The 24,435-nt window shown below is 49.0% G+C and overlaps 8 protein-coding genes across 9 annotated transcripts; 3 read left to right on the top strand and 5 right to left on the bottom strand.

The window, feature by feature from the left end:
• Positions 1–348: 348 nt before the first annotated feature.
• Positions 349–2,306, bottom strand: CNF04490 (Ran1-like protein kinase, putative). Its single transcript, XM_571410.2, has 3 exons — positions 1,638–2,306; positions 1,366–1,585; positions 349–1,310 (listed from the first exon to the last, which is right to left on the bottom strand). Exons 1-3 carry the CDS (start codon positions 1,992–1,994, stop codon positions 598–600), a joined length of 1,290 nt encoding a protein of 429 aa, XP_571410.1. The 5' UTR covers positions 1,995–2,306; the 3' UTR covers positions 349–597.
• A 4,317-nt stretch (positions 2,307–6,623) lies between these two features.
• CNF04480 (membrane transporter, putative) lies at positions 6,624–9,354 on the bottom strand. Its single transcript, XM_571408.2, has 12 exons — positions 9,037–9,354; positions 8,967–8,989; positions 8,867–8,918; positions 8,733–8,815; positions 8,506–8,672; positions 8,231–8,456; positions 7,576–8,173; positions 7,413–7,520; positions 7,333–7,355; positions 7,107–7,278; positions 6,976–7,051; positions 6,624–6,920 (listed from the first exon to the last, which is right to left on the bottom strand). Exons 1-12 carry the CDS (start codon positions 9,287–9,289, stop codon positions 6,755–6,757), a joined length of 1,947 nt encoding a protein of 648 aa, XP_571408.1. The 5' UTR covers positions 9,290–9,354; the 3' UTR covers positions 6,624–6,754.
• Positions 9,355–9,457: 103 nt separating this feature from the next.
• Positions 9,458–10,862, top strand: CNF04470 (hypothetical protein). The gene is made up of 4 exons (XM_024657458.1): positions 9,458–9,651; positions 9,717–10,023; positions 10,081–10,601; positions 10,703–10,862. The coding sequence occupies exons 1-4, from the start codon at positions 9,547–9,549 to the stop codon at positions 10,832–10,834; spliced, it is 1,065 nt and encodes a 354-aa protein (XP_024513146.1). The 5' UTR covers positions 9,458–9,546; the 3' UTR covers positions 10,835–10,862.
• Positions 10,863–11,362: 500 nt separating this feature from the next.
• CNF04460 (conserved hypothetical protein) lies at positions 11,363–13,687 on the top strand. The gene is made up of 6 exons (XM_571716.1): positions 11,363–11,631; positions 11,818–12,003; positions 12,055–12,368; positions 12,420–12,590; positions 12,653–13,082; positions 13,161–13,687. Exons 2-6 carry the CDS (start codon positions 11,859–11,861, stop codon positions 13,280–13,282), a joined length of 1,182 nt encoding a protein of 393 aa, XP_571716.1. The 5' UTR covers positions 11,363–11,631; positions 11,818–11,858; the 3' UTR covers positions 13,283–13,687.
• A 151-nt stretch (positions 13,688–13,838) lies between these two features.
• Positions 13,839–15,618, bottom strand: CNF04450 (pyruvate dehydrogenase e1 component alpha subunit, mitochondrial precursor, putative). Its single transcript, XM_571697.1, has 7 exons — positions 15,517–15,618; positions 15,372–15,470; positions 15,194–15,301; positions 14,810–15,115; positions 14,512–14,760; positions 14,115–14,462; positions 13,839–14,053 (listed from the first exon to the last, which is right to left on the bottom strand). The coding sequence occupies exons 1-7, from the start codon at positions 15,571–15,573 to the stop codon at positions 13,979–13,981; spliced, it is 1,242 nt and encodes a 413-aa protein (XP_571697.1). The 5' UTR covers positions 15,574–15,618; the 3' UTR covers positions 13,839–13,978.
• A 191-nt stretch (positions 15,619–15,809) lies between these two features.
• Positions 15,810–20,286, top strand: CNF04440 (hypothetical protein). 2 transcript variants are annotated; one of them, XM_024657457.1, is made up of 11 exons: positions 15,810–15,821; positions 16,022–17,081; positions 17,138–17,269; positions 17,332–18,012; positions 18,084–18,491; positions 18,541–18,935; positions 18,995–19,098; positions 19,162–19,289; positions 19,364–19,539; positions 19,590–19,933; positions 20,002–20,286. In XM_024657457.1, exons 2-11 carry the CDS (start codon positions 16,023–16,025, stop codon positions 20,169–20,171), a joined length of 3,597 nt encoding a protein of 1,198 aa, XP_024513148.1. In that variant the 5' UTR covers positions 15,810–15,821; position 16,022; the 3' UTR covers positions 20,172–20,286. The 2 variants fall into 2 exon arrangements, with proteins under 2 accessions (XP_024513148.1, XP_024514517.1); XM_024658592.1 differs by having other exon boundaries at positions 15,810–17,081.
• A 22-nt stretch (positions 20,287–20,308) lies between these two features.
• On the bottom strand, positions 20,309–21,170 carry CNF04430 (antiphagocytic protein, putative). Its single transcript, XM_571406.2, has 3 exons — positions 21,051–21,170; positions 20,839–20,970; positions 20,309–20,772 (listed from the first exon to the last, which is right to left on the bottom strand). Exons 1-3 carry the CDS (start codon positions 21,135–21,137, stop codon positions 20,443–20,445), a joined length of 549 nt encoding a protein of 182 aa, XP_571406.1. The 5' UTR covers positions 21,138–21,170; the 3' UTR covers positions 20,309–20,442.
• Positions 21,171–22,961: 1,791 nt separating this feature from the next.
• Positions 22,962–24,286, bottom strand: CNF04420 (allergen, putative). The gene is made up of 5 exons (XM_571404.2): positions 23,922–24,286; positions 23,761–23,868; positions 23,466–23,700; positions 23,226–23,408; positions 22,962–23,170 (listed from the first exon to the last, which is right to left on the bottom strand). The coding sequence occupies exons 1-5, from the start codon at positions 23,985–23,987 to the stop codon at positions 23,058–23,060; spliced, it is 705 nt and encodes a 234-aa protein (XP_571404.1). The 5' UTR covers positions 23,988–24,286; the 3' UTR covers positions 22,962–23,057.
• Between the last annotated feature and the right edge of the window lie 149 nt (positions 24,287–24,435).

Raw genomic sequence — 24,435 nt, 5'->3', positions numbered from 1 at the left:
AAAAAAAGTTAAGAATTTAAACCCTGAGCTTCAGGAGTCAGGAGGATTTAGACGGTCGTTAGCGCGTCTTGTTTGTTTGATGCTGTTTGCTTGTTTGTTCCGTTCCGTCGTTCCAGCCTTAATTATAAGAGTAATAGATTTGGTACTTACGCGCGCTTCCGTCAACACCTCACCTGGAGCCTGGATCCTCGAAAGAGATTTGAATGTGAAATGTCTTGTCCGACCTTGGCCCTTGGCAATGTAATGCTGCAGCATTTGCTTGGCCTAAACCGCTGCTGATAGCCTCCAAGTGTGGACCGGCAACTTGCAGATATCGCATTCAAGGCACATGATAAGTATCACTTTAAAATAGGGATTAAACAACGATACATATAATATTACATCCTACCCAGGTCTATACCAAAGAGGAACTAATGAACAATTGTCATCAACAGGTCGTTACTAACGTTAAAAATATCAACAAGATGTCAGAACTATATTATTGCCGTGTGTATGCTGGATATGCCATGCTTGATAAACCCAAAAAATGCGTGCTAAAATGAAGCATGATGAAGAAGAATCAAGGAGTTGAGAAAGACAATGTAAAGTCGCCAGTTGTTATTGAGCATATGTGGTCGGTGTAGAATTGTAGGTAAACAAAGAAGAGCCTTTGATATGAACATCGGTTGAACGTTGGTTGTCATATTCGAAGGTCACTTTGGGAACGTATTCCCAGAACTGAGGAGATTGCGGCTGATGAGCGAATGCGATACATTCGTCGGGGATGAGGTTGGGCGTCGGTGGTAATGATTCGCCGTTGGATGAGGTAGTAGGGGAAAGACAAAGAGGGTATCGTGGTGAATCAGTATCGCTTCGCAACGATGGAGTCTCCATGTCATCATCGTACGCAAAGAGCTCTTCTTGCTCTGACCAGCTGTCGTCTTCTTTTGGAAGTGACAGCAAAACGGGAGGCTGAGTTGCGGCAATCTTCTGCTGGGCGGAAATGTGGGCATGACGAAGCTCGTCCACTGTCATGCTGAAGGTCTCAACCTTTGAGATGAGCTGACGCAGGACAGGAAGAGTAATGCGCTCTTCAGGGTGCACCGTGAATATTTGGGTGAGGATGTAGAGACACTCGTCGGAGACAGGAAGGATTTTACGGAGGAAATGGGGGTCAGCCAGGTAAGAGTTGAACGATTCGTCGGAAGGAGAGGCAATTCGCCAGGGGTTGCGCCCGCAGACAAGGTTAACGAGAATGACACCGAGGGACCAAATATCGCCGGAACGAGTAGGATACGTCTTGTTTTCGGGGAACCAGTCTCCAAGACATTCTAAAGCAAAATGAGCATGCCGTTCAAAATAGATTAATAGGAAGGAAAGACTTACCAGGTGCAATGTAAAAAGTCGAACCACAACCAAACTCGCTCGAGCGCTCCTCTGATGTCGCCAAACCGAAGTCACAGATGCGTACTCGGGTACCGTCCTGAGAGCATACTATGTTCTCGGGCTTGATGTCACGGTGACTGATACCAAGAGAGTGCATCCAGGTAACTCCATCAAGAAGTTGTAGGAAGACACTGCGGATGAGTTCATTGTCACCGACATACTATGGCGGCCATTAGTCATGACTACAAACCATGGTAGAAAAGCCCACTCACTCTTTTCTTGTCTGTGATCATAGAGAAAAGGTCTCCTTCATCTCCGTAGTCCATGACAACATAAATATAATCACCCTCTTCAAATATTCTGTCCATCGTGATGATGCTGGGATGCCCTGATGCGAGACGATGAAGACCCATTTCTCGCCGTTGAAAGTGCTTTTGACGCTCATCAAGACCGCTTCTTCGCATGCATTTGATCGCTCGGTACACAGGCTGCGGATATCTTGAGTCAACGGCGAGATAGACGACACCATAGGCGCCAGTGCCGATAACAGCAACGAGCTCGATATAGCCACCATCAATGAACTGCGGTGATCCACCAGCAACGTGTAAAGGGTTGGCGGAAGTTGACATGGCGAAGCAGACGAGGAAAGGGCGGCTTGAGACGTCGTACTAGTTGTAGCCGTTGGAAGAGCCGTTGACGCCTATGAAGAAGGGGAGACGTAGAGAGAGGGAAATAGACTGATAATAGTGCAGGATATACACAGCGACAAGCACGCCGGATGGTCTTGGTGTTTATGAATGGGCCAAGAAAAGTGTTGAGATGTTGATGGGTGATGGAGGGGGGCGTCGAGAGCTGTCAACGCCTTCAAGACCTGGGCTGACAGGGGAAACTGAGTTGTCAAAGTAGTGATAGGATGAGAAGAAAGAAAACAGGAAACAGGAGCAACAGGCATCTTCTACTTATTTAGGGGAGCAGGGATCTTATGCTTTTCGACTACTGAAGGTTGCAGGTTGCAGATTGCAGAATTCAGGGTAAGTCATATCAAGGTACAAACGGGACTCAAGGGCGGAACGTCGGAGGGGACGAAAACGCCAAAAAAAAATCCTCTATATTAGCAAAAGCGACGGCGAAGAGCGACAACAGCGAGCGCACCCCACTAAAAAGAGTGGGCAAGTCGCACTTCGCTGGCTTCGACTTAGTTCTGATTTCCAATTAGTCTTGGCTGCCTTGAGGCTCCAAGAATTCATCAAGAGATAGCCAGACTTTCCAAACGTACGGAATGCGAACTACCGTAACGTAAGAGGTAACGTGAACGGAAGCCTTCCATCCTCCATAACCCCTCTGTCGTCGACGACGTCAAATGAGAAGCGCAGGAGTAGAGCAAACGTGGAAAGCAAATGACGGATGACGGTCAAGGAAGGTCTGTCAGGTACGTTTTTGGTTTCTCTGGTTAACCCTGTCTACGTTTTCAGGATTCTCTAGGGACCGGGACTCAATGATTAGATTCAGGGTCTTTAGTCCAGGTTTTAAGATCCCAAGGCCACGCCAGCACGGGAAAAGCAGACTGCAGAATGCGCGAGGTTTGAGGCCTTATTGCAGGCTAATAAACAGCGGAATTACGTGCATTAACAGGGTCTTATTTATAGTCAGCTCGCGGCTTGCGACTTGCAGGTTCAAATGCATTTTGCCCACTTGCTCAATTTCAAATCTTTCCATTACTTCTTTGCGCGGGCTGCCTGTGTATATGGAGGTCACTTACAAACTTACTATTTAAATTTACGTTTTATTAGTCAAGTGTCATTTTCTCAACTTCCGTCGTTCACGTGATTCCTTTTCCGTATCCGTCAAGCCTATCTTGCGTGTTCCTCGTTCCTCATATTCAAAAGGTCTTGCTTCGATCTCTTTAACAGTTCGTCATTCCTGCTTCTCTATAGTCCTGTGGCTACTATTGTTTACTTACTGATTTCTGATGCGTCCATTCCATTATTCTAATGGTATCTTCGATATCTTCGATTTTCATTAAATTATCGTTGTTTGCGGTTCCACAAAACTTCAGATACTTAATAATAAGATTCAACACAGTCGAGGGTTATTTGGTTCCTTCGATTCTTCTTCTTCGCTTCTATATAGAAATGATCTGATCGTTTTTCCTTCATTCTCTAGTGACTTTTTTTCCTTTTAACAGCAAGTGAGATAATAAACCTTTCATCATGGCCTCCCTCCTACTAGGATTCCCGATGTTCTGCTCTATGCGTTATTACTGCACTGTTCCTTATGCCTTAATTGTGGATTATGGATTTACGAATTTGTAGATTGACGCAATGCACCGTAAAAGAGGCGAGAGGGGAAAAGGCAAAGTATACATCAACCAGCAGGCACGATGCACGGACAGCAGGATTTAGAGTTCCATCCAGATGAGAGGGTTGTGATAACTTTGCGGTCCCAAGAAGAGGATAATACCATTTCATGATAACGGCGGGGTCTAATAATCTAGTCTGGAAATTCAGTTTTAGGGGGAAAATTCTATGGACTATCTCGCCACCGATAGATCTTCTCTTATACGTCCAAAATGCCTCCAGACTTCGCAGAAAGAATAGCAGCAGTCCCCGATTATTGATCCCCGGCCCTGTCATCTTCATAGCCTTCCTGTCAAATTTGCCACCAAGAGTTGCCAGATTGGCAGACGCGATCCATGGATCGCGACTTTCATTTCATTTATCATCACTCAGGCACGCCACTTGCGCCTTCTTCATCTGCGTGATTAATGCGAGTAAACGTTGAATGCTGAAGCTTGTTATCTTTGTTCCTTACCCCTTGCTTTTTACCCTCGCGATTCATTTGCTTTTTGTTGAAGAAAGGTTTTGAATTATATAGATCTGAAGTATCAGGTGTATTGTTAGATGTTTAAAATGGCGTAATGAAAATTGTGTCCGTGGATAGCAGCCGGGTCGAGCTGCTCTTACCTGTAAATCGGTTTCCCCGAACTGAAAGAACATAGGAAGTTCAAATTTGATGCGTCTCGACAAGGTTCAAACAACCAATCCGTTTGATGACTCTGCGTGACTGTGGCGTTCATATGTTAAAATTGTGTGTGAGCTTTGAAGATCCTTTCCTCGATGGAGCTGCGCTGTATTATTCATCATCATGATACAATTCAAGACAGCCCACCATCCGAGCGCCCATAAATGGACACCATCAATCCCCACCACTTTCTTTTACCATTTCATCCCCCTTGTCCATTTTCACTGACTGACAATTATCTCGTTACCTAGCTAGGTAAGCCTCATGCATCTGTTCAACGTACTTAAAACATAAATTATAGCGACTTCTGTCTCGCCTGGAGCGTTTGAAACTTCATGAGAGACAAAGTGGTGGGATGTCCTGAAGGTTGATTGTTAGGAAAAACAATAAGACATGGACGATTTGTTGGCTGTTTATCGGTGTACGTTCTACTTGTACTGAGGCGGCCAAAGAGAATGGAGATATGCGGGAGATGGTTTATTATATGGATGCCCCCCCAGGTGGTGGCTGTTATTATGATCATGGCGGAAAAAAACTTTCAATATTTTGGGAGATCCTTTTTTCGTCAACAAGTAGGTTGACTCATGACTACTTTGCCCTCCAATTCTTCTCTTTTTTCAGTCCAAACGCCGATCGTTCTACATATTCATTCTTATTTGGATATCCCCCCTACATTAAATTTGCTACTTCTGCTTCTCAAGCATAACCAAAATATCTTACTGCGACACTTGTCAACGACGCCTAAATATTATCTGCTTGCAGTTCTTCCGGCTACTGACGGCAGCCACGGCACTATTTCAACGTTGCACCTACTATGAATACATTCTATATTATGAGAGTGAAAATGAACGGTGTCATTTGGGTCGCCTGCTTTATTTGATCGTAAGCCATAATTCAAGGAAACAAAAGTAAGGCGGCTAGACACTGGCCAACAACAACTGCTGCGGAGAACAAGTCGTCAACTGTGCCGGTAGCACTATGAGGACATGACTACTACGTACTTCTGCAGGTTGCGGTCTCGTTATATATATAGTGCATTTGTGCTCATGTGTTAAGAAGCTATCAATAGAGGGCTACTTGTCGAGTGGCGTGTGTTGCTAGCAGATAACATGAGGTGATCAACGAAAGCCACAAAAGGATTCCTTCCAAGAAAGGCTAGCTCCTTTTGGTAACTTGCCAGGGTCGCACCTCAGCTTTTTATTATAGGGCCCTCTGATGAGGAATGCATAAGACGTAAGAAGATGATCCATCAGCACACCTGAAAGTGATCGTCATCGATTAGTCAGAAGAGTGTAATAACTACGCACATGAACAGTAGTGTGGAGTGCTGGGATAGTCCGCGACCCGAGCTGTCGTATACCCCAAAAAATGAGGAGTACGCACAGCAGAAGTAATTGCTGGCCGTCATCTGTCATCTGATACGGGCAATCGCGGGACGATGACTGTTAAATTGGCTTCATTGCTACAACGACAGCTAATAAAGTACCCACGCGACCGCCGTAAACGTCTAAAAGACTCGAATTTATCGTAAAATAGTCTATAAAAGTATCGCTTGTAGCAGTAGTACGCGCTTTCCACAGTCCTTCGTTCATGCACTCAGGGATCTTGTGAGGATGCGGTTGGCATGCCATGGGCGGTCAATCATTACCCATCGTCGATTCATGCTTAATTGGGCTGACAACCAAATTTCTTGCTTTATTTATGCTCGGTACGTAAGGGAGGATGTCATGACATGAAGAAGGGCCACGAGGCTGGTTATTACAGGCTATAAATTGGCTGCACCTAGTGGGGAAGTTCGCTTCGGTCTTACTTCTTATCCGTCTAGATTCTTGTCACGTGCCAACGAAACACCCGAAGAAGAAATGAGACGACAACCGATGAGTAACCCCGGTATGTAGTAGGTGATTCATCAGTCACCTGGCAGTACCAGCAGTATATCAGGGGCCTTATGATAGGATGACAATAACCTTACTTCGTGAACCCGTGAGTCCAAATGCTTGTCACATACTTCGTCATACCGTCCGCGTCGTATAGTAAATGCTGCTCCAAAGGACATACGATACTATATGATGGTGTTGGCTGTGTTGGTTGAACACCTCAGAAAAACTTCATTATTCGAATATTGTGCTCCACCCATCTATTTGAAGCGATTAATGAATTCCTGCGATAATACAAAAAAATGTTCCAGGTTGATGAGAGTCACACGTCTCTTGAAAATTACATGTACGTAATGCAAAGCAGGTGTATTACTTCTCTACACTTTGCCACTCTACGTATGCTACAGAATAACCGATGCCGCATCTCCCGATATTCAAGCGAGCTCCTTGTTCCGGGGCTACCAATCAAGAGTGGAAATCGAGGATCGGAGTCAATGCATCATCCTGCTTCCTCTCCCCGTACCCCCAACCCTTTCGAACGGTAACGCCATACTACAAGCCGCAGTCATGCAGAATACCGCTGCAGAGGTGAACACTGGGAGGGAAGGGGTTATCGTTAAGAGGAATCCTGCTGAAACTGGGGCGATGACGCCAGTGCTACATGAGGCGTATCAGTAATTCTCATCTGGAGCAAGAGAATGCAAGGACATACAGTCGACTAAGAGCTGCTGATGTGCCGCATGCTGTTCCTCTTATAGAAGTCCCAAAAGTTTCCGGCGTCATACCATCTACGTTCCGCCTGCATCAGTCGATGTTTTATGCGAAACACCCTTCTCAACTCACAAAGGACAGCATACATCGCAGTAGCCGCGGCAGAAATGACCATCGAGCTTACGACCACAGCCCATTTTTGTTCTACGCGGATGAATGCAAAAGTCGAGAGACCGGTGCAGAGTGTACATATAGCTAGGGATTTCCGGCGGCCTAGTCGAGTTTGAACCATCCACGCACCGACCTCCGAGAAAGAAGTCAGCTTCGCCAGCGCTGTAAGCCTGGGTCATACACTTACAACTGAACCCGGACATCCGGCCACTGTTGATCATCTGGATCAGCGTCGCAATATGCGTAGTACGCTGACACAAAGCTTACGAGAGTAGAGAACAAAGTCACCGAGCGCTTCTTTGATAGCTGCATCGCCGTGGCCCTTCGCCCGACTTTCCAAGACAGCCGGCAGCCACACATTGAACATGGTGTACGCTGTGTGAGTATGCACTTAGCAAAAAAGGGACTATTACGGTTCAGAGTTACTTACCGTACGACATTGAACCCCAGATAATCCACATCAAGATGACTGTCCTTCTCCATTGGGGTACGAATAACTTCGCCATCTGAGCTATCCAGCTTTTCCACCAGACTACAGGTGCTTTTTTCCATCCATCGATTTGAGCCTTGAACCGATCATTTGATCTACTGCTCATATCGGCGTCAACTTCATCGTTATCCACCGACTCGCCCTCCATCAGCCCTTCCCTTTCTTCTTCGATCTGTCCCTCAGTGGGAATGAATGATCGTTCAAACATGTCATCCTCGTCTTCTTTATAGAACGATGATCCGCTTCGCACAGGCTGATTCTTCATTTTTCTCTCAGTATCACTCTCCACACCTCCGTAAGAAATGCCCTCTTCGTCTCTGGACGGGGAAGCAAATGAGCTGCGCCTCGTACTAGGTTCAATTGCCGAGCACTCTCGACTCTGTACGTCTGCACGCTGAATGTTGATTGTGTGGTCGTTGAAATCGGCAATGGTTTGTAAGGCGAGAATAGCCTCTCGTTCCCGCCCATTTGAGACGAGGTATCGAGGAGATTCTTGAAGCTTGAAAAGAAACCATCGGGCGAGAGCACATACGAGATTCTTACAATCAATGTCAGCGCCGTCGCCAGGCAAAGTGTGATATTCTGATAAACTCACAAAAAGCCCTAAAACAAATAGCACTCTTCGCCATCCATCATTCTCGTGTTTGTCGATATCGCAGCCATCATAAGTTCCACAGCTTGCACCGGGCAAGAAAACGAGACTGATCACGGAAGAAAGCACAGCGCCAAAGGAGAAGAAGACGGAAAGTAAAGTGAGGAGATACTGTTTACTATGTGGTAGATTTTCAAGGAACAGCGTGCCGTCTGTTGGCATAGAGCCACTACGAGAAGTGTGTGAGCTCGGCCAGTCTGAATATAGAAATCCTTTACCCTACTGCGCTACCGAGACAGAACATCCAACAACATAGTATCGAAAAACTTGGACTGAAGCTCGCGCCAATACCGAAGACACCTGTGAGAAACAAAGTAGCATTGAAAGGCATTGTTCGACCTAGTAGATCAGACACAACTCCCCAGCCGACAGCACCAATCATCATCTGCAAGTTCAGCAACATCAGCTAATCCCATTATCTATGGCTGTCCAGGGAAGAACTTACTCCGGCCATTGTTGACGCCGATAAAAGCCCGACTACTTTCGATGAGAGATTGAAATGTACTTGTACTCTTGGCAATATCACAGCTAGATCACACGTTTATGAGCTCTTGGACGACCGGCGGTAATCTATTGTACCAATGCATTGCAATGCCGAGTTGTCACTCATCCAGCCGAACCCGCATAGAGCCTACAATCAATTTAGTATTTCAACTTCCTGGTAGATGAGGTCTCTCACAAGTAGTCTCCAGTGATAAGCACCTGCGGCAGGTCAATTACAACACTCTCCTCAAACAACCTAAACGTACCAAACCCCAGCGTCTCTAGCGTCTCCTCTAAACCCCTTTCCCTCTGTTCTTCCGCCAAAGCAACTTCATCGTCCACACCCAACTCAGCTCTCAGCTCTTCTTCTTCATCATCGTCCTCTGGTTCTAGCCCGAGAGCATTCTCTGCTACTGACCGGAAAGAAGCTATGCGCTTGGGCGCTGACGGTGATGATCCCCGCCGAGCGTGGGTAGAATAGACGTAGCTGCTCTGTCTGGATGATGGTGGCGGAAGCATGGTATGGCTTGAAAGAGGGAGAATATGTTCTTTTCACAGCTGTCCGTGATATGTATAACTCATGTATTACAACAGGCGCAGAAACCGACAACCAGTGCTTCGAATGTTGCCTGGTGCCTGAAATTCCGTCGTAACTTGATAACGACAAAACATATTGCAGATATGATTTTTCGATGATTTTCATTTCTTCGCCATCTCGGACTCTCTTCTCGGCAACCAACGTCACCATGACCACACTGGAATAGTATTTGAACAGGATGACCTCCCCTTCACGTTCCCCAAGTCCGAAAGTCCCCCAGTGTCCCAATGGACTCTTCCACTTTCCCACTGACTCTGCCCTCGTCACAGATGCAGATGAGGACGTGAGTTTCTCCGTGATATTGGGCAGAGCAGATCTGGTACTGATCAAAATACTTGGATTTGTAAGGTGATGGAAATTTACATGTGCCTCGCAACCATGTCCGACAACACGGATAAACAAGACATCGGTAAAAGCTCTGAAGGACTCGGATATCTCGACTTGACCCGATCTGTTCTTGAACTGCAACTCAATCTTACAACTGTTTCAACAAAAGCAGTAGAAGAGGTAGAGTCTTATCATCAGCGGAAAGATGCGAGGTCGAGAGGGAAGAGGGGGAAGAAGAAGGGGGTTGAGGAAAATAAAGGGGTGCAAAGTGTTGAAGTCCGGTTACAGCAGGATCTGACAGCTTTGAAGGGGCGTAAAGGTGATACAGGTGAGTTACTTTCAGAACTGTAGGCCTTTTAATTGACTATGGATCTACCAAATGAAGGTAGTGTTCTCTGGCGAAGCTCGCTCTATTTGGCTCATCACATCCTATCTCAATATTACCACCCTTCCACCGACACTACCCCTCTATTGGACCCATCATTGCTAAAGTCGAGCCGTATACTAGAGCTTGGATGCGGTACAGGTCTGCTAGCCGTTCTATTGAGCAGGATATGCGGACAATACACCGCATCCGATAGGTTGGAGAACCTCAAACTCGTTCAGCGGAATATCGAGCTGAACGGTTTGACCGTTGGCGATAGTAAAGCCAACACTCTCGGTTCTCTTCAAAAGTCAGTAAAACTGGAAGAAATTGATTGGGCGCAAGTGTCTGAGGATGGCAAGAAACGAAACTCTCGACCTGAGCCGCAAAGGAACCATGAAGAGTACGATCTTGTGCTTGCAGTGGATTGTATCTACAATGAAGCGCTAGTAATCCCTCTTATCGATACCTTTGCTCGATATTGCCCAGTCGGTGGGCGGACGATGGTCTGGGTGGTGGTAGAGTTACGCAGTGCGGACGTTGTGAGTCCATCCCATTTCACGCACATAAATAAAAATATACAAGGAATATTCTGACTTCTTGATCTTTCTCCCTCCTTTTTTAATCTAATTTCTTGTTATAGATGAGCACGTTTCTGGACAGCTGGTTGCAAGATGCGAGTGGTCCATGGACGATCGTTCGATTGGGCGAGGATGCTATGGGGGATTGGGATGGGAGGAGACCACGGTGGGCTGGATGGGTTGGATGGCGGTGAGACTCACTACATTGCAGACAGTAGGGAGCATGCAATGGTGCCGTAGCACTTTTCATTTATCTTCTTTTATTTGCGGGACGCCATAAGCGATGCGCCATGCACAGCGCACAGTGGTTAGGGGCGTCAGATATGCTCCAGCGACCAGTGCCAGGTCTCTTTTTTAAGCTTTCCCAGGCACCGTTCGCCGTTCACCTCTTTTGCCAACCATCAGTCTTCACGCAATTATATGCGCTCTGCTCAAGAGACGGCCAATGATCCACCAGTCATCAGTAGTCGAAACTTCTGCCGCTGTCTATCAAGGAAACATGTGGTTTGGAAAGATCCTTAAAAGTCGTGACGTGTACGGGACAAGGCCGTGGCGGTCGCTGGCCGTGGGGAAAATGCATACGTAATAATGGACCTCAGGGAGGCGGAAGGAGCCCTAAGAAAAGCAGGAAAGAATCCGAGGTGTTTCTCCGCGGGATCCCTGAGTCAGTGGCTGAAAAGGCTGTTTCTCGTTTTTCGTTCTTGTTTCTCGTCACCAGTCCATCTTATCAGGAGCATCGCTGCATCTCCCATCCTCGTCCTTCGTCCTCACATCCTTACAAGCGCCTCCGCCCTTCCTTGCTTGCTTCTTGTCTTATTATCCCCTGTGCCATCGGCTTTCTCTTCGCTCTCCGGCTTTTCCCATCCGTTCGGCTGCAAAAAAGCTACGTGGTTAGCACCGCCTACGCATATCATACCACACTTTTGACGGTCCTTTGAGCCGTTCTCTGTCTCTTGAAAAGACATCCTTTATCCTCAATCGGCTCCTTGAGGTAAGTTTGTCTAATTAGCGAAGCGTCCACGGGATGCGATGCATAGGTGTTAGTGGTTGCTGATCGCATGTTCTCTTCCCACCTGTCACTTTTCCCACTCGCGACCATCCCGATTCTTTTTGCACCGTTTGGCTCGCATTTCTTCCCCGATGTCTGGAATATTGGACGATGTTTTTGGCGGATCAGACGTTGGCGCCGACGCCGATACTATCGACGATTCAGATACCATGGCGGACCGTGAACGTACGAGCACTACATCGTCGGTAACGTCGTCTAGCACTCGAGTAGCTACGTCTACCCTGTCTTCCAGTGCAAGGACGACAAGCACGACTTCTTCTGCCACTCAGAATCGAGCCACTCCCGTCACTAGCAGTGGGTTGTTAAAACACTGCAAACCGAGGTTTAAATGTTGATATATTATAGGCCGTACATCTTCCTCCTCTTCATCCTCTAGCAGCTCTGCAAGGACATCTAGCCGCATCATCACGTCTACTAGTTCTTCTACGACAAGCTCAAGGTCTGCGACAAGCACCACTTCTTCCAGGTTGACCCGAACCAGGAACACATCGACGCATTCGTCCACTCATTCATCGACTCTTACTTCATCATCTGCAACTTCAAGCATTGTACCCAGCACCACTGCTAGCTCGACCAGCTCTAGCGCTACAGCAAGTTCGACCGTCGCTGCTGCTAATGCCAATGGCAATCAAAGCAGCTCCAGCTTGAGCGGTGGTGCCGTGAGTATACAACTCGTTTGATCACGCGCGGTATATTGACAACTGTTATAGATCGCTGGTATCGTCATTGGCAGTATTGCGGGCATCGTCTTGATTGCTTTATTGATCACTGCGGGTATCAGGAGGAAGTCTCGAGCTGAGCGAGCAAAGAGGAGGAGTTCTGTATTCGATTGGGGTACCTCTGCCGGTATGGAGAACACCGAGGCTTACGAAAAGCCACGCGTAAGTCTTTGTCAGTGTCTCATCCTCTGTAAAACATTCTCATCATCTTGATTTCTGCCTAGTACGACCCTCCTTCTGAATCGTTCGCCATGGCCGAAGCAAACAACGGCCCCCAGCACGTTTCATACGCGACCAATGACTTTGCCGTTGCGCCCCCTGCTGCGGAAAGGACAGAGCCCTTGTCTTACGCGGAGCGACATAACCCGCAATACTCTTACCGTAACAGTTTCCAACCCGTATCGTTGGTCCCTGGTCTTCCTCCAGCCCAACCTCCTGCTCAAGCGCGGGGCTCGTTCCCAGCTCAGCCTCAGCAGCAGCAGCAGAATATGGCGGGCGTTGGCGGTGCTTCAGGTGCAGCTGGTGTAGGAGCTGCGACCGGAGCAGTGGCGGGGTCAGGAGCTGCCGCCGCCGCTGCTGGTCCTCGAGGCGTCACCGCTGGCACTTGGGTCAGCGTCAAGGTTGGCTTTGTCCGTTCTCTTGAGGACGAACTTGGTAAGTCCCCTTTCCCACCCCCCAATGCGTACAAAGAGGCAATTTAATATACAGTTAACTGATGACCTTTTGTTTTAGCTGTCACGCCCGGGCAAAAGCTCTATCTTCACGAGGTTTACGACGATGGTTGGTCACTCTGCGAGGACGAGGAGCACAAGAAGGGTGTCGTGCCCGTCAACTGTCTCCAGTCTCTGCTTTAAGCAAGGAAAAATTGCAAGTAAGCGGTCCGTCATTAATCGTCAGGAGGGAAAAGGATGTGTGGTTGTGAGCGAGATGCGTACCACAAGAATCCATTCGCAAAGCACTTGTATTTAGGGAAAATTCAAAATTCAAGATCAATCTTGTCTTTCTCTTGTCGAACGAACGGACCTGTCACATCAGTTTTCATTAGCTATTTTTACTTTTACTCTTTTCCCTTTCTTTTTATATTTAAACTGCAAATTAAACTGCAAATACCAATATTATGTTTGAACGAATGGACAATACAAGCGAAATTTTCGTCATCTCTCTCTCGCGTAGTACAAGTCGGTAATAGTGTTACCCTTAGGTATAAGTAGTGTCTTATTATTCTTGATTATTCTTGATGTATCGCTATATTTTTCGGAAGCGGATTGTATAGGCTGTTAATAATAATATGACTTTATAGTGAAGAATTTATGCTGGGACGAGCACCGCCGGGAGGGGATGTACTGTTGTCGCTGGTATCCGTGTCCGGGACGTACTTGTTCACCCGATAAACCTCGCGCTCCAAAACTGTGCGTTGAATCTAATTGCATAACCCTCTCGAAATAAAAAAGGAAAGCCCCGAGAACAATGTAAGGACCAACTACTCTCTCTCTCTCTCTCCCTCCCCTACATACATGCCTACGGCATAAGAAGCCTTTTTTGAGTTGTATTTAAGCAGACTTGTTGTAGTAGTGGACCTCCTCCTTCTCCCTGCCGCGCATATGAGTGGGCTCGGAACCCTTGTACTGTAACAAATAGTCAAACGTCAGTTTCGGGGTAACGGTAAAAGGGCGCTCGGGGACGTACGTAGATGTCACTCCAGAACTCGACCTGGTCAGGGAAAGGACTCTGCTTGGCCTCCTCGACAGCGGCATCCACCTCTTCCTTGGCGGCTTTATCAATCGCCTTCAAGCTCGCCTCATCGGTCGCTCCCCATTCGAGAATGTACTTTTTCAAGCCGGCAATGGCGTCCTGGGAAGATCGCATTTGCTGGACTTCTTCTCGGGTTCGGTAGGTGGTTCCGGGGTCGGACATGGAGTGGCCACCGTATCGGTAGGTGACAAACTCGACGAGGAGGGGACCCTTGCCGGACGTGGCCCATTCCCTGGCCCATTTGGTGGCCTCTCGGACAGCGAGGATGTCCATACCGTTAACCTAGCCGCCTATCAGCTTTTTGTTTTCCGGCGGGATGTGGTGGACCTACCTGGAGACCGGGGATCTGGTCGCCACGGGTGAAGAACTGAGTGTTCATGGAAGATCGCTCGGCAGAAGTACCCATACCGTACTTGTTGTTCTCACAGACAAAGACACAGGGGAGGTTCCAGAGCTTGGCCATGTTGAAAGCCTCAAAGACTTGGCCTTGGTTAGCGGCACCGTCACCGTAGAGCGCAAACGTAGCAGCCTTCTCCTTGTTGTACTTTTGGGCAAGGGCGACACCGGCGCCGACGGGGACCTGGGTATTATTAGCTAGGTGTAAAGTAAAAAAAAAAGAGGAGACATACCTGGGCACCGACGATACCGTTACCACCAAAGAATGACGGAGTAAAGATGTGCATAGAACCACCCTTACCGAAAGACATACCGTCCTTTCGGCCCATGAGCTCGGCAATGACGCCCTTGATGGTACCACCTCGGAGGACGGCGAAAGTGTGGCATCGGTAAGAGGTGATGACCCGGTCCTGGCCGGTGATGGCGGTCTCCATGCCGACGGAAACGGCTTCCTGGCCGATGGCAAGGTGGCAGAAGCCTCGGATAAGCTTTTGCTTGTAAAGGGCGTCGGCGGCTTGCTCCATTCGTCGCATCTGGACCTGCGAGGGGTCAGCCATTGTTCACCGTCGACTATGCAGGCACGTCTCTTTGCTCTCCTCGATCCCCAAAAGACGTACCATGGTGCGGTACATGTTGATCAGCTCGTCCTTGGTGACGGTGGTCTCGGGAGGCGGGGCATCGCATCGGTAAGAGTGGAACGAGTCGGCGTGGAGCTGGACCTTGAACTGTTTTCCCCCAACAAATTGTCAGCAAGCCCGTCCTAAATCTCGTGCGCCTGGCGACAAGGGGACATACAGGCTCGGAACCGGAGGCGGGGAGGTCGTGCATGGGGGAGGACTTGTCGGCGTCGATCTGCACGTAGCGCACCTGGGGGAGGGTGGAACGGAGCGGCTTCTGTGGGGAGTCAGCGGGGGCGGGGGGCGGGGGGCGGGGGACTCACGGCGCCGAGGGAGCGGGTGGCGGCGCGGAGGCCACGGGCACGGAGGGCGAAGGACATGGCTGCAGACGGGGGGGGTGGGAGGTGGGTGGAGGGAGAGGGAGGGAGAGGGGCAGGAATAACAAGGGTTGTGCGGCGGACGGCTCGACGGAGCAGGGGCGGATTGCCGTCTGGAGGGGACGCCCACGTGGCGGGATTTGTTTCTCGCATTTCTTCCACTTTATCCCGGGAGAGCGGGTTATTGACGCGTCGCGTGGGAGATTATTAATAATTACTCGCTTGACGACTCGTGCGAAGAACTACGCCAGGTGAGCCCTCCCCCCCGTCTGCTGCCGCCGCTTCTCTGATGATACTGCTGGGGCTCCGAGGCCCGTGACGCCATCCCAGCCACATGCTAATCCGGCTCCACGCCGTACATATCTGACTCGCCATGCTGCACACCGCCATGCACACTCACCATGCTGCACACTCACCATGCTGTGGCCACATTGCTGACCCTGTACTCTAGCATGTCGGACGCGTACGACGACGACGACGCCTTTTTCGACGACCCAGAGACCCTCAACCTCCTCGTCCAAGTCGAAGAACGCGCCCTCCAGGCGTCGCAGGCGCAACCCAAGGCGTCGCAGCTGCCCGCGAGGAATACCGTCGCAGCCGACAACTATGGCAACAGGCCGAAGCAGCTCGGCGCGAGAAGGACGCTGCCGCAGCCTGTGAATGCAACGTCAAACATACGCGCGCAATGGAAGCCGCCCGTCCCGGCAGCCGCGGGTGGAAGTAGAAGCCGGCACGGAGAAGAGCCCCCGCCCATCGATATCGTCGTGGACAGTACCGGGCGGTACGACCTCGCCGCAGGCTCAGCGGACGAAGCCGTCGTCACAGATAACCGGCGATCAAAATCTCTTGCTCTCGGAGCCCGACTGGGGCTGGGGCATGGACGATCTGGCTCGACCTCCAGTGTGGGTGGTACGGCAAGGAAAAGCGAGGGCGAGGATGGGAGGAGTACAGCGTCGGAAGAACGCAGACGGGCAATCACCCAAGCCCTCAGTGGAGCTGAAGCCGGCACCAAGACCCTCTCGCGCTCGAATTCTACATCCAGCATCACCGCTCGTCTCTCTCATGCTCCAGCGCCAGCCCCACCACCACCATCACAACCATTCAACACCGCCCGCCAACTATCCCGCTCTGCCTCTGTCGGCTCGCACGCCGGCTCGCAGGTATTCGGCGCGGCTAATCAACCATCGCCCTTGCAAGGCAACGCGAGACTACCTCCCATCCCTTCAAGCGGCGGCGGGTCAGGGTCGCAGGGAGGTCAACGTCAGAGATACGGGAACGTGCAGGCAGAAGAGTTGTTGAAGAAGGAGAGAGAAAGACGGATCGCGTTGGAGACGGAGCTTGCGAGGCTTCGAGCGGGTACCGCCTCCTCCAACACCACCACCACTGCGAACGCGCAAAAAGTGACGGCGGGAGATGGCGGGGATGATTTGGAGAAGAAGATTAAAGAGCTGCAGGCGCAGATGTGGGCTGCAAAGGGAGAGGCAGAGACTATCCGTCGGGCGCAGAAAGAGGTGCGGAAACAAACCCCCAAGCCAAAGCCAATGACTGATACCAAAACACAAAACAGGAAAAAGATCGATTCAAAGCAGAGCTCGAAAGGCTTCAACAAGCTGTAGCTGAAAAAGAAGCACAGGTCAAGGAAAAAGAAATTCAGTCCAAGCGGATGATAGAGAGTGTACGACATCAAGCAATCTTTACCGTACGTCTTCCCTCTCCCCCCACGGTACGTCGATTAAATGAACGTTGGCTGGTAAAAAACAGAATCACGCGATCCAAACCTCGGCCGCGAAACCCCGTCCACAAGCTTCTCAACGCGCATCAACATCTTTTCAATTCCCCCGACATCTTCCAACCCCTGCCCGCGGGAACTCTACCAATCTAGCCTTCCACGCCGATCCAGACGTGACGCCACTCGCAAAAGGGGCACGCGAGAATCATAATCACCGCCGACCGCCGTCGCTCGCGCAAACACCCGGTCCGGCCTCGGTCACGCCCTCAGCGTTTTATAATGCGTTTGCAGCGACGCCAAAGATTGTTGCCTCGGGAGCGGGGTCTAGAAAAAAGTTGAAAACGTCGCATGAACATGAACATGAACGGTCGCCGCAACCTTCACCTCCGCCTTCACCCTCACGCTCTCAGTCCCAAGCTCTTCCCACAAGATCACAGCTCGTGCCCGATGCTCATACTTCCCCCACCAAATCTCCCAGAGGATCACCGCGCAGCAAGGCGGGTGTATCGCCAGCGCCGACAAGGCATCGTCTTCGAATGGGTGGTAATAAAGGGAAAGAGAGGACACAGAGTTCACCGTTTAGGTCTTCTCCGTCAAGAGTGTCGAGAAGGACTAGTTCGCCCACGGCGTCGTCGATGGATATAGATGATGAAGAGCCGGATGCGGATTGGGAAGGGGATGCAGGAAAAGAGACCACCGATCAGCGTGGTGAAGTATGTGGCCATCTCTTTCATAATAAGGGAGATGCTGATTTTGGGCGCTTTGGTTGCATTGGCGGATATAGTTTCTCTACCAGTTATTCAATCACACCCCACTTTCATCATACCAACCGCTTCTTCTCTCATACACCACCGAACCGTCACTATACCGTATCCTCACCTACCACCCGCCCATGCAACCAAATCCCCCAAATCATTTGTACATGACTGACCAACCCGGTCTCCGCCGTCCTGATCTGCAACAGGATCAACATCAGAGACCAGCCGGGCCGGCATGGGGAACACAATATACCGCGCAATGTTATGAGCTTCTCAAGACGTGTGGGACAGGGGAGATGGATGACTTTGCGGTGCTGGCACAAGGTGTGACGAGGTGTCTGGGCGGGATGCTGCAAGCGTTGGTATCTGCCATCCTGTCCGAGCGGGGAAAGCAGGATAAAGACGAGGACAAGAAGGATGTTTCGTATTATGAAGCAAGTCGTTTCCCCCCTTGCAATGCGCATATGGCTAATCACGCACCAGATCACAGCCCTTTCAAACCTATACGACCTCTTATCGTCCCTTGTGCATTTATTCCCATCGATCATCACTTACATTTCAGAAATCAGCGTCATCATCCCGGCCACTCAGCGGCTGGTTGTCGAGGTGTTTAGTAGAGAAGGCAAGTTGGAAGAGATGGATACGAGGTTGAAAGCGGAGAGGAATAGGGAACGGAGGGGAGGTGGGCAAGAGAAAATGGAGACGGAAGAAGAAGGGGGGAAGAAGAATGAAGACGAGGAGAAGGAGGAAGAAGAGCACGAGAGTGAAGAGGTGAAGATGGAAGGGAGGGTGTTTGCAGCTTGGGCTGTAGAGTTGGGCGATGGGATAGCGGGGCTGTGTGAGGCAATGTGTTGGTATGGTGATGGCTCAGGAATTTGGTGAGTAAATTGTTTACCATGGTTTTGCAATTCGTAGGCTGAAATTGATTCTTCTACAGGCAAGGTAGTGAGCTTGTAGATATCATCCTCGGCTTAACATCCCGATCGCTTGATAGTCATACCGTCAGAAGAGGTTTGGAAGTGTTTTTCGCTGCTGCCATCCGTAGGTCGTCTCGTTCCTACCTCACTGTCGTCACCCCGCTATTCTCGACGCTGAAATTTGCAGATGGAAATCACTTTGCATTCTTGACGAGTCCCACTGAGAGCACACCCAGCCTGGCTGGACAACCTCCCCTCATAGAGAGACTGAGTCGATATTTGATTTCACCGCATCCTAGCGCCTCATCTGAAGAAGTAAGTGACCCGGTGCTGTATTTTGTGTACTCCTAGGTAACTCACCTTTCGCCTCTCATCCTTGTCCAATCCAGATATTGAAAATGAACTTGATGATCGTCAAGGGTATGTGCATGATGGCAGTGTCAAACACAGATGCCGTGGTCTTGATGGGTTCAAAAACCATCTTGGTACCTGCCCTGGTGCTGGTTCTGCAGGCGGAGAGCTCAAAGATATGGGGTATACATGCGTACCGTACGCCAGTTGAAGAGTGAGTCGTTTCTAGGCCCGTGAGTTATACGTTGCTAATTGGTTATTCAGCGCTTTGGCACTGCTGCACCCTAGCCTTTCATTATTACACCAACTCGTGTTCCCCTTCCCACCTTTTGATTCCTCGTCGCCACCGGCTACTCTTCCTTCCGGATCGGCAGTAAATCCCAATGCCACGCCTCAACGTAACCGCCTTTGCTCGTCTCAAATTGACTCGGACGCGCCTATCGGTATCGACCTTGTCCAGGTCTTGCAGCAGACCAGTCAGATAAAAGAGTTCAACGGATTGCAACACATGTTTGTCAGTGCAATGGGGTGCATGGCGTATGGTATATTCGGCGAAGGAATTGGATCTGAGCAAGGGGTAGAAGAGGCGGATCTCAGAGCCATTCAAGGTAAATAGAAACTGGTACCGCCATTTGCGCGTTTATATAGAAAGCATAGCTGATAAATCGCAACGCAGTGCTAAGCGGCGACTTGTTGGAAAATGTTGTCGAAGGTCCTGAAGGGGATGTCATCTATGAGTTGTACGTACCTAATGAGGAAGCTCCACCAGAAGGGATTGAAGGAGATGGGGATAAGGTGCAAGTGGACGAAGACGTGTATCAGGAAATGGATGTGGATGAAGGATGACCTACTACGTAATAAGGGGTTGGCTCCGTGCTTCCCAAGTTTGTATTGATAGTTTGCTTATACGATGCTTTATCATGGGTTAATAGATTTGTATGTATTACGACGATTACTGCTGTTGCTAATAGGACACCACAGTACAGGTGCTATAAGAATACATCGACAAACCACTGCTCTGAATAAAATAGTCCCCCTGAATAGTACAGAGATATACGACAGACAACAACAGACAAGGAGAAAGGAAACGGGCGCAAAAGTATCACTCGCGATCAGCTCAAATCATCAATGTTCGCAGCTCCTTCAATGTGATGGATGCCACACCAGCTCTCCAGTCCCCTGCCCAACGAAGTTCGCAGGCCTCCAGACATCCTATAACCCTTGCGAGCTCCATCATCTGCTTATCATTTTGCAGTGTTTCGGCTGCCTGCAGGCCAAGTATAACTGATTGGGCCCATCTAATGCTGCTATCCCCGTTCACATGGTCGAGTCGACCGAGAGCAGCCTCAATGATGACCTTGTGGTTCGTGACTTTAGGCTGTGGTTTGTAGGTTTTCAGAGCGGCCATTTCGCGAGTCACATTGCAAAGTTGTACATCCGGTTCCTCCTGGATGGATAGAATCAGGATTGTATTTTAAATGGGTGTAGTCTTCTCGAAGAAGAGATGGCTCACCAACTCGTCGTCGTCATCAGTATATACTACCTTCTTCTCGTAATCCTTGCTTGCCGCCATACTACTGAGTAACGCAGTTTGGACTTCAATATGATTCTCGATCCTGGTTAGCCTTTCCAAGATCTCGGGCCTCTGTCAAGTATAGTCAGTTTCCACGGATAGGTCACTGAAATTATAGCTGAAAATGAGAATGTAAAAGAGCTGCTACTGACGGTGACCGACTTCGTTGTTCCCTTAGGAAGCATTTCAACACAGTTGGCACAGTCAAAGCAAAGTTCAGAAGAGGTAGAAGACATCATGTATTACTTGTTGGGTTGGCTTGCAGACTAACTCGGCAGAAAAATGCAAATGCATGGGAAAAGATGCTTTTATACGTATCTGAAACAGGTCAGAAGACAAGATGCCAGAAGACGCGCGCGATTAGAAAGTACGACTTTTACGTCATGACATGCGACCAGTAACCGCTGTAAGAAGAGCAGGCAGCAGGTGGTGTTCTTATCTCTCTTCTGCAGTCATGTGGTGAAAACTATTATTATAACTGACGCTTATGGCTGAGCCGAATTGAACATCTTCACATTAACAATGATTGATAAATGCATAGAGGGTAGTATAAAATATAATACAACTTGCCTTTCGAAGCTATTATAGCACCACAGTTCATACGACGACGACTGTGATAACCGACGGCGCTTCGTTGTTGATGAGCGCCTTATTATTATGATTGCCATCTGCCAGAAGGTAAGCGATACGTCACACAACATACACAGTTTCAAACATCGAAAGCCTCTTAGACATTGTAATAATAGGTAGAGGAATAGAGAGAGGCTTGGGGTACGTAGGAAAAGTGCGGTGTAGTGCTACGGCGGGTCGTTTGGTACAGTCAGTTGGGTTTTACGTAAGAGGGGAAGGAGGAGGAGGATTGTAAATGGGGATTCGTTAGGCTTAGGATCGATCACCCCTCACACTTACTCGCTATCTCCAACATATAGAGCAACCTGACACTATCCCCCGCCTCAAGCATGCCCTCAAAACTTCAACAGGAAAGAAAAGCGAAGTAACAATTTTGGGATTGGATGTACGCGCGACGACGACAAAAGCAGACAGAAATGCCGACCAAGATAAGGAGTGGCACAAGAAACAAGCGCTGATTTTATCAGTAGTCGACGCCCACGGTTATCGCTTATTTATGGACGAATACTCCAATTAAATATTGAATGTGATGACGTAATACCTTTTGCATAATGAGTTGGCGATCGGAAGGAGCGTTCGATTTTTATTTCTCTGTCTTACGTACAGTTCAACTTCGACTTCCTTCCGGCTATATTCCAACTTCAAGCATCTAGCACTTCTCGGTGTCCTTCATATCTCATCATGGCTGTACCTTCTGAAGGCTGGACAAAATGAGGCCTCTCACCCGAAGACTTTGCAGACAGGTAGTACCACCCGGAGGTGGTGCACATGATGGGGGAAGTAACCACACGCAACACAGAAGCCGAGTAAAAGCTAAAAAATGGTCGACAACTGCCGACCCATTCATACATCCAGAACTTTTGGCAAATCATAGAGAATTTCGGTTACTATTTATTACAACATGTTCATTTTAGTTTAAAAGCGAAATATGTAATGAACACAAGTGACTCCGTATTGCTCTATCATCTATATATGCCACTACTCTCTATTACATTTACTTCACCCGGCAGAAGGGAACACAAATAATTAGCAAGCCAAGATGTCTAGTCATACTCTCGAAGACCGAAGAATTGGCACTGTGAGGACTCCGTCCCTCAGCGATGGGATGGGGTCCTGGACTACCAGATCCGGCGAGGGCATGCAAACGGAAGCTTATTTCTCCGCCAGATGACGAAGGCATCCTCGTCGTACAGCTTAAAACAGGAAAGCACTCCGGCAACTGGTAGAGCGTTTGGAAACACCACCAGCCAGCAGCAAAGTAAGTCATGGAAAGTGCTCTTGCATCGGCTTGACCGATTTTTCGTTCGTAGGTTCAATTCACAAACACCAAATTCGCCGTGTACTGTGAGCAATGCCTTCCATCAGATGCAATTGTCTCGTCACTCGAAGCGGTGCACTGAACCACAAGCTCGGTTCAAGTCTAGCTCTAATTGCGAAGTATTTGCATTTATCATTGTATTTTACTATTTGCTACAATATAAGAGATGGAAGCTTTAACCTTCAGATACCATAAACTACTACACATTCTTTTAAAGAGCCTGGGTCTTGCTGGACTGATGGCGACCCGTGGAAGTGGCGTCGGCGGCGGTGTTCTTAGCAGATACGCCGGAAGACTGGCCAGCAACCTGAGGGGCACCCTCGACTATTGGGAGCTGTCAGAGCGTTCCGCAGTTTTAATCTAAGAATATACAACTTACAAGTACTGCAGTGGTCACCCTCGCCCTCGATGGAAGACTTGTTCTTAGCGTACTTGTCAGCTGAGATGGTGGGGAGGGTAGTGACTTCGTGGACAATAGGTGCGTCCTCAACCTTCTCATGGATGGCCTCGGTCTTGTGGACAACGGTGGGATCAACAGTCTCGCGTTGAACAACAGGTTGGACTGCAAGCGATATGTAAAAATGGGGTTGCAAAACAGTTAGAACGTCAAGTAACTTACCGGTCTCGTGGATGTGGTGGTGTTGGTGCTCATTGACAGCAGTACCCACATGCGCTCCGCTCTTCTCGACCTCACCAGTAGATCGGGTGTCGCGAGCCAAGTTCCTCTGCTTGGCAAGAGCCTCCTGGTGTTCAGGACGCATTTCCTCCTTGTGTTCTCGGGTGATCACAGGCTCGGTGGTGTTGATATGCTTGGCGTTGAGGGTCTGCTTGTCCTCAACGGGTTGGAGTCGGTGCTAAAGTTGATATGTAAATCATATGTCATGATCGTTGACATGGGAGTAAGGAAGACATACTTGGAGGTGGTGAACATGTCGCTCGCGGTCGACGGCTTCAGCGGTCTCAACATGTTCTTGAGGCCTGATATGCTCCTGAACGACCTCAGGGGCGGTGTCTGTGCAGACCTATTGTCGAAAGTTAAGGATACATCGACTAAAAGAAAATGACAAAGACGCACTTCAGTGGTTTCGGGCTTGCTAGACTTAGAAAAGAATTCCTTGACACCTTGGGTAACGCCGGACATTGTTGCTTGTTGTGTTCGTTGGTTTGGGTTGATGGATTGGAGTGGAAAGTGTCTTGATTGTCGTTCGAAAGTAATGTGATGGACCCAAGAGATGTCCAACCCGCTCCTTCTCTTTTAAAGCATGCCGCCTGCCTTCGTGCTTGGTAGTTGAAGAGGGAGCGATGACGAAATAGGTCGGAAATCTTCCATCTTGGGGATCGTGAGCTTATCGCATTATCGATGACAACCTATGATGTATGCGTTCTCTGTTGAGAGTCCTGAATTATGTCCCTGGCTGAGTGAATGTACCTGTAGGTCCCGTATATGGCGAATGCGTGGTCCGTCACTGTTTATCCATGCGTCACATCTCAGTATTTCCTGTCCTGTAAGACAAGAAGACAAACTAATTTAGCTAATGTTTTTAGCGCTCGCATCCAGTCCTTTGGTAATGGTGTGACGCTACTTGTAA

This window comes from Cryptococcus neoformans (assembly GCF_000091045.1).
Source record: "Cryptococcus neoformans var. neoformans JEC21 chromosome 6 sequence".
NCBI classification, from domain to species: domain Eukaryota; kingdom Fungi; phylum Basidiomycota; class Tremellomycetes; order Tremellales; family Cryptococcaceae; genus Cryptococcus; species Cryptococcus deneoformans.
The sequence above is the reverse complement of the archived record's forward strand: the minus strand, read 5'-3'. Positions and strand labels throughout refer to the sequence as shown.

What these genes read in the sequence shown, in the direction of transcription:
- CNF04490 (XM_571410.2), bottom strand. Translation starts at nt 1,994, where the DNA reads ATGTCAACTTCCGCCAACCCTTTACACGTTGCTGGTGGATCACCGCAG. An exon ending in TGATCACAGACAAGAAAAGA is followed by an intron (nt 1,586 to 1,637) that starts GTGAGTGGGCTT and finishes TGGCCGCCATAG; the next exon opens with TATGTCGGTGACAATGAACT. An exon ending in GACTTTTTACATTGCACCTG is followed by an intron (nt 1,311 to 1,365) that starts GTAAGTCTTTCC and finishes ATTTTGCTTTAG; the next exon opens with AATGTCTTGGAGACTGGTTC.
- CNF04480 (XM_571408.2), bottom strand. Translation starts at nt 9,289, where the DNA reads ATGCTTCCGCCACCATCATCCAGACAGAGCAGCTACGTCTATTCTACC. An exon ending in CGGCGTCAACAATGGCCGGA is followed by an intron (nt 8,673 to 8,732) that starts GTAAGTTCTTCC and finishes CTGAACTTGCAG; the next exon opens with ATGATGATTGGTGCTGTCGG. An exon ending in TATTTGTTTTAGGGCTTTTT is followed by an intron (nt 8,174 to 8,230) that starts GTGAGTTTATCA and finishes ATTGATTGTAAG; the next exon opens with AATCTCGTATGTGCTCTCGC.
- CNF04470 (XM_024657458.1), top strand. Translation starts at nt 9,547, where the DNA reads ATGACCTCCCCTTCACGTTCCCCAAGTCCGAAAGTCCCCCAGTGTCCC. An exon ending in TCACAGATGCAGATGAGGAC is followed by an intron (nt 9,652 to 9,716) that starts GTGAGTTTCTCC and finishes TGGATTTGTAAG; the next exon opens with GTGATGGAAATTTACATGTG. An exon ending in AGTTACGCAGTGCGGACGTT is followed by an intron (nt 10,602 to 10,702) that starts GTGAGTCCATCC and finishes TTCTTGTTATAG; the next exon opens with ATGAGCACGTTTCTGGACAG.
- CNF04460 (XM_571716.1), top strand. Translation starts at nt 11,859, where the DNA reads ATGGCGGACCGTGAACGTACGAGCACTACATCGTCGGTAACGTCGTCT. An exon ending in AGCCACTCCCGTCACTAGCA is followed by an intron (nt 12,004 to 12,054) that starts GTGGGTTGTTAA and finishes GATATATTATAG; the next exon opens with GCCGTACATCTTCCTCCTCT. An exon ending in TTCTCTTGAGGACGAACTTG is followed by an intron (nt 13,083 to 13,160) that starts GTAAGTCCCCTT and finishes CTTTTGTTTTAG; the next exon opens with CTGTCACGCCCGGGCAAAAG.
- CNF04450 (XM_571697.1), bottom strand. Translation starts at nt 15,573, where the DNA reads ATGTCCTTCGCCCTCCGTGCCCGTGGCCTCCGCGCCGCCACCCGCTCC. An exon ending in ACGGTATCGTCGGTGCCCAG is followed by an intron (nt 14,761 to 14,809) that starts GTATGTCTCCTC and finishes AATAATACCCAG; the next exon opens with GTCCCCGTCGGCGCCGGTGT. An exon ending in AGTTCTGGAGTGACATCTAC is followed by an intron (nt 14,054 to 14,114) that starts GTACGTCCCCGA and finishes TATTTGTTACAG; the next exon opens with TACAAGGGTTCCGAGCCCAC.
- CNF04440 (XM_024657457.1), top strand. Translation starts at nt 16,023, where the DNA reads ATGTCGGACGCGTACGACGACGACGACGCCTTTTTCGACGACCCAGAG. An exon ending in GACATCAAGCAATCTTTACC is followed by an intron (nt 17,270 to 17,331) that starts GTACGTCTTCCC and finishes GGTAAAAAACAG; the next exon opens with AATCACGCGATCCAAACCTC. An exon ending in CCACCGATCAGCGTGGTGAA is followed by an intron (nt 18,013 to 18,083) that starts GTATGTGGCCAT and finishes TGGCGGATATAG; the next exon opens with TTTCTCTACCAGTTATTCAA.
- CNF04430 (XM_571406.2), bottom strand. Translation starts at nt 21,137, where the DNA reads ATGATGTCTTCTACCTCTTCTGAACTTTGCTTTGACTGTGCCAACTGT. An exon ending in GAACAACGAAGTCGGTCACC is followed by an intron (nt 20,971 to 21,050) that starts GTCAGTAGCAGC and finishes TATACTTGACAG; the next exon opens with AGGCCCGAGATCTTGGAAAG. An exon ending in CTGATGACGACGACGAGTTG is followed by an intron (nt 20,773 to 20,838) that starts GTGAGCCATCTC and finishes CTATCCATCCAG; the next exon opens with GAGGAACCGGATGTACAACT.
- CNF04420 (XM_571404.2), bottom strand. Translation starts at nt 23,987, where the DNA reads ATGTCCGGCGTTACCCAAGGTGTCAAGGAATTCTTTTCTAAGTCTAGC. An exon ending in GACATGTTCACCACCTCCAA is followed by an intron (nt 23,701 to 23,760) that starts GTATGTCTTCCT and finishes TATCAACTTTAG; the next exon opens with CACCGACTCCAACCCGTTGA. An exon ending in CCACCACATCCACGAGACCG is followed by an intron (nt 23,409 to 23,465) that starts GTAAGTTACTTG and finishes TATCGCTTGCAG; the next exon opens with TCCAACCTGTTGTTCAACGC.